This window comes from Orycteropus afer, unplaced genomic scaffold, assembly GCF_000298275.1.
Source record: "Orycteropus afer afer isolate SDZICR_OR568_19922 unplaced genomic scaffold, OryAfe1.0 scaffold00029, whole genome shotgun sequence".
NCBI lineage: Eukaryota > Metazoa > Chordata > Mammalia > Tubulidentata > Orycteropodidae > Orycteropus > Orycteropus afer.
The window spans coordinates 6,561,798-6,565,702 of record NW_006921616.1 but is presented as its reverse complement, the minus strand read 5'-3'; the positions used below and the strand labels follow the sequence as shown (position 1 = coordinate 6,565,702).

The following is a 3,905-nucleotide window of genomic DNA, read 5'->3' as shown; positions in this document are numbered from 1 at the left end:
CAATCCTACTTCCGTAGTGATACTGCCTCGGAAACCCAAGGAGGGGTCGCTATGAGTCAGGGCTGACTCGACGGCACATAACAACAACAACAACAACAAAATACCAATTTACACACATACACACACAAAACAAGACCATGCTGTCTATGATGTTATAATGATTATGCCATTACTTTGAATCACAAGACAGGTCATTAGATAACTAACTATATTATATAACTGGATAATATACCAATAAGTAACTTTCAATGATTCTTTAAAAGGTTCATTAACATGTTTCAACATTTCCATTAATAAGAAAAAAGCATTGTAATAAACTAATCAAATAAAAAAAGAATATAAAAACAAGAAAAATTTGCAGGTTTTTTTTTTAACTGACTTTTAAGAAGGATTATAAGGAAATTTTATTATACAAACCAGTAACAGGTATCTGGTTCCAAAACCTGGCTATGAGTCAGAATTGCTGGAGAAGCTTTTAGAATTTCCAGACCTCATTCAGATGTATGCAATAAAAATACCCAGTGACAAGGTCTAGGAACATGTATTTTTAACAAGTGCTTTGGCTGATTCCCATGACACTGAGAAGAAGTCATTTGAAAAAAATTTGTTTAGTGCAATTAACAAAAATCTGAAATGCTGAACATTTCTTACAAAATAGAGTACCAGAAAAAAAGTATTTCTTTTCTTCATGGACTGATATGCAAAGGAGGTATGGGCAATGTGGTAGTTATGTTGTGTGTCAACTTGGCTGGGCCTGGTTGAGTGGCTGGACAGCTGGTGGTAGTTATTGTCCATGAATGGGCAATCAACTCCATCTACCACAAGCAGCTGAGTAGATGCTTTGGGTATGTGGTCTGCTTCGCGTACATAAGCAGCAGCTTTGGCAATGATCTCTAGCCTATGGCACGCTTGGACCCTGCGTGTAGCCATGTCATTGTTCAGCAGCCTGCCACGCTCTGCCGACCTTGGGACTTACAATGGACTTAAATGAATGGCCTACCATGTGGTTTGGTAACATCAGGACTGTGCCTTATTATTTGTCGACCTTGGGCTTGTTAGCCTCAGCAGCCAGTAGCTATTTGAGTGAAGAGATATACCTTCAGTGGGCTGGGAACAAGAGGCAAAGCTGAAGCCCAAGGTCAAGGGGCTTTCACCCAGCCTCTAGAGCCTGGCACTTTAAACTTGGACTTTTAGCCTCCAGATTGTGAGAGAATAAACTCCTGTTTGATAAGGCGATCCCATTTGTGGTGTATTCTTGTCAGAGCTGCACTAGGTGACCAGAACAAGCAACACAGAGAGTCTCTGAAAATACTAAAACCCAAATAACCCATTGCCATCAAGTCAATTCCAACTCATAGCAACCTTATAGAATAGAAAATAAGTGTCCCATAGGGTTTCCCAAGGAGTTCTGGTAGCATAGTGCCTAAGGCATTTGACTGCTAACTAGAAGGCTAGCAGTTCAAACCTATCAGCCACTTCTCAGAAGGAGTTGGGCAATAGTTACACCGCCTCAGAAACCCAAGGAAGGGTCGCTATGAGTTGGGTCTAACTCGACGGCACACAACAACAACAACATAGGGTTTCCCGGGCTGTAAATCCTTATGGAAAGAGACTGCCACATTTTTCTCCTGCAGAACAGCTACAAGGATCAAATCTCCGACCTTTTGGTTAACAGCTGAGCACTTAACTGTTGCACCACTATGGCTTCTCAAAAATACTAAACAAAACCAAAAAACCACGGGCATGGAGTTGATTCCAACTCATAGCGACCTCTATTGGGTCTCCAAGGCTGTAAATCTTTACAGAAGAAGATTGCCTCATCAGCCCCCCACAACCTTCTGATTAGCAACCAAATGTTTTACCACAGCTCTTTGAAAATACTAAAGACAGGGCACAAACAGACCTTCAGTTGTCAAAGATTCATTGTGACATATACATGATTGATTAAGTTGAAAAGTTTTTCAGGAAAATCTGAGTAAAAGGTTTTCTCTAAATCCCAGTAATAAGGCTGATGAAGAAAAGCAATAGTATCATTTAACCCTGCATTTTCATAAGGCAAATCATGAAGGCTGGACATGATATTACAAACAAAATAGTCTGAATTACACAAAAGTAATGAGATAAATGACAGAAATAGCAATGACACAAATACCCAAAGTAGGTACTTCACAAGTATAATTCAAATAAAAAGCTTGTTTTTTAAAGTTAAAAATGTTTGGTCTCTATTTAAAAGTTACACTTCATAAAAAATGATAAAGACATACCTTTCAAAAATGCATCATCAAATCGCTGAGCTGATACTTTTTGGGGATACTTGATTCCAGCTCCCCAGGTGACTAATGGAGTTAAAGTCTCTGAAGGATGGCCAGCCCCATGGGAACCTACAAATAAGCCATCAAAAGTCAGAAGGCAGGCACCCACTGACCTTCTAGCTGAACATCGCCCAGGGCTGGGGGCTGCTTGTCTCTTGGGGGCGGCTGTTTATTAAGGCCAGGGCCTGAGGTAGGTGGGCTGGGGCTTGGAGGCTGCTTTTCGCTTGGGGGCAGCTCTGTTTTATGGCCAGGGCCAGAAATAAGCAGGCCGGGATTAGGGACCAGCTTTATGTTTGGGGACGGCTGCTTATTAAGACTGGGGCCTGAGGTACGTGGGCCTGGGGTTTAGGGGCTGCTTTTTGCTTGGGGGAGGCTCTATATTAAGGCCAGGGCTGAGGTAGGTGGGCCCAGGGCTGGGGGCTGCTTTTCACTTGGGGGTGGCTCTTTATTAAGGCAGGGGCCTGAGCTATGTGGGCTCAGGCCTTGTAGGCTGCTTTTCACTTTGGGGCAGCTCTATTTTAAGGCTGGGGACCGAGGTAGATGAGCTCAGGGCTGGGGACTACTTTTCCCTTGGGTGTGGCTCTTTATTAAAGCCGGGGCCTGAGACAGGCAGGCCTGGGCTTGAAGGCTGCATTTCACTTGGGTGTGACTCTAGTTTAAGGCCAAAGCCCAAGACAGGTGGGCCTGGGGCTGGGGGGCTGCTTTTCCCTTGGGGGTGGCTCTACATTAAGCCTGGGCCTGAGGTAGAAGGCCTGAGGCTGGGAGATGCTTTTTGCTTGTTGGCCTCTATTTTAAGGTCATTGCCCTAGGTAGGCAGGTGCAGAGGGGTTAGGAACAACTAAGGGAGACGAACTTGTTTGTCAGTTTGTCGACCTGTGGTGGCTTACATTTTGCAGTGAGGCTAGAAGCTATGCCACCATGTTGGAAAATGCCAGCAGGGTTACCCATGGTGGACAGGTTCCAGCGGAGCTTCCAGGCTAAGACAGACTCGGAAAAAGGAAGAGGCCATCCACCTCTCAAAGAATTTGCCAGTGTCAAACATGGGTATACAGGTGGATAGATGGGTGGACAGGCTGAACTATTAGGTATGTCCATGCAGCGGGGAGTGTACACAAGACCATGCATAGAGTTGGCAGACAATGGTTCTACAAGTGCATCTGTACGTTCATTAAGAATCCCCAGGTGTATAGTACAGCTGACAAGGGACAAGGCTGTAGTCACTTCTTGATCACAGCCAGCTACCCTGAGGGAGTGAGCAGATGAACCTGTGGGCTCGGGACCATAGTTGCAGGGGACATCAAGCTCAATTGGCATAACACACTACACCTCCTACTTTGGCTGGGATCTTAAAAGCTTGCAAGCAGCCATCTGGATACAATGATGGTTCTCTCCTCATCCAGAGCAAAGAAGAATGAAGAAAGCCAAAGACACATGGAAACAATTAGTCCAAGGGACTGGTACACCATGCAATTCACAGACTATATGACTATGAGACCAGAAGAACTAGATGGTGCCCAGCTACCACTGTCAACCACTCAGAGGGGGATCTATGTAGGAGATCCTGGATAGAGAGGGAGAACAATGTGGAACAAA

At 44.5% G+C, this 3,905-nt stretch overlaps 1 protein-coding gene across 1 annotated transcript in view; it reads right to left on the bottom strand.

The window, feature by feature from the left end:
- The window catches only part of LOC103192547 (GPI ethanolamine phosphate transferase 1), a 110,689-nt gene that overhangs the window by 67,312 nt on the left and 39,472 nt on the right, over positions 1-3,905 (bottom strand). Inside the window, exons 7-8 of the mRNA XM_007935542.2 lie at positions 2,265-2,381; positions 1,937-2,097 (exon numbers count right to left, since the gene is read on the bottom strand). Coding sequence (XP_007933733.2) covers positions 1,937-2,097; positions 2,265-2,381 — 278 coding nt within the window. The remainder of the gene's footprint in view (positions 1-1,936; positions 2,098-2,264; positions 2,382-3,905) is intronic.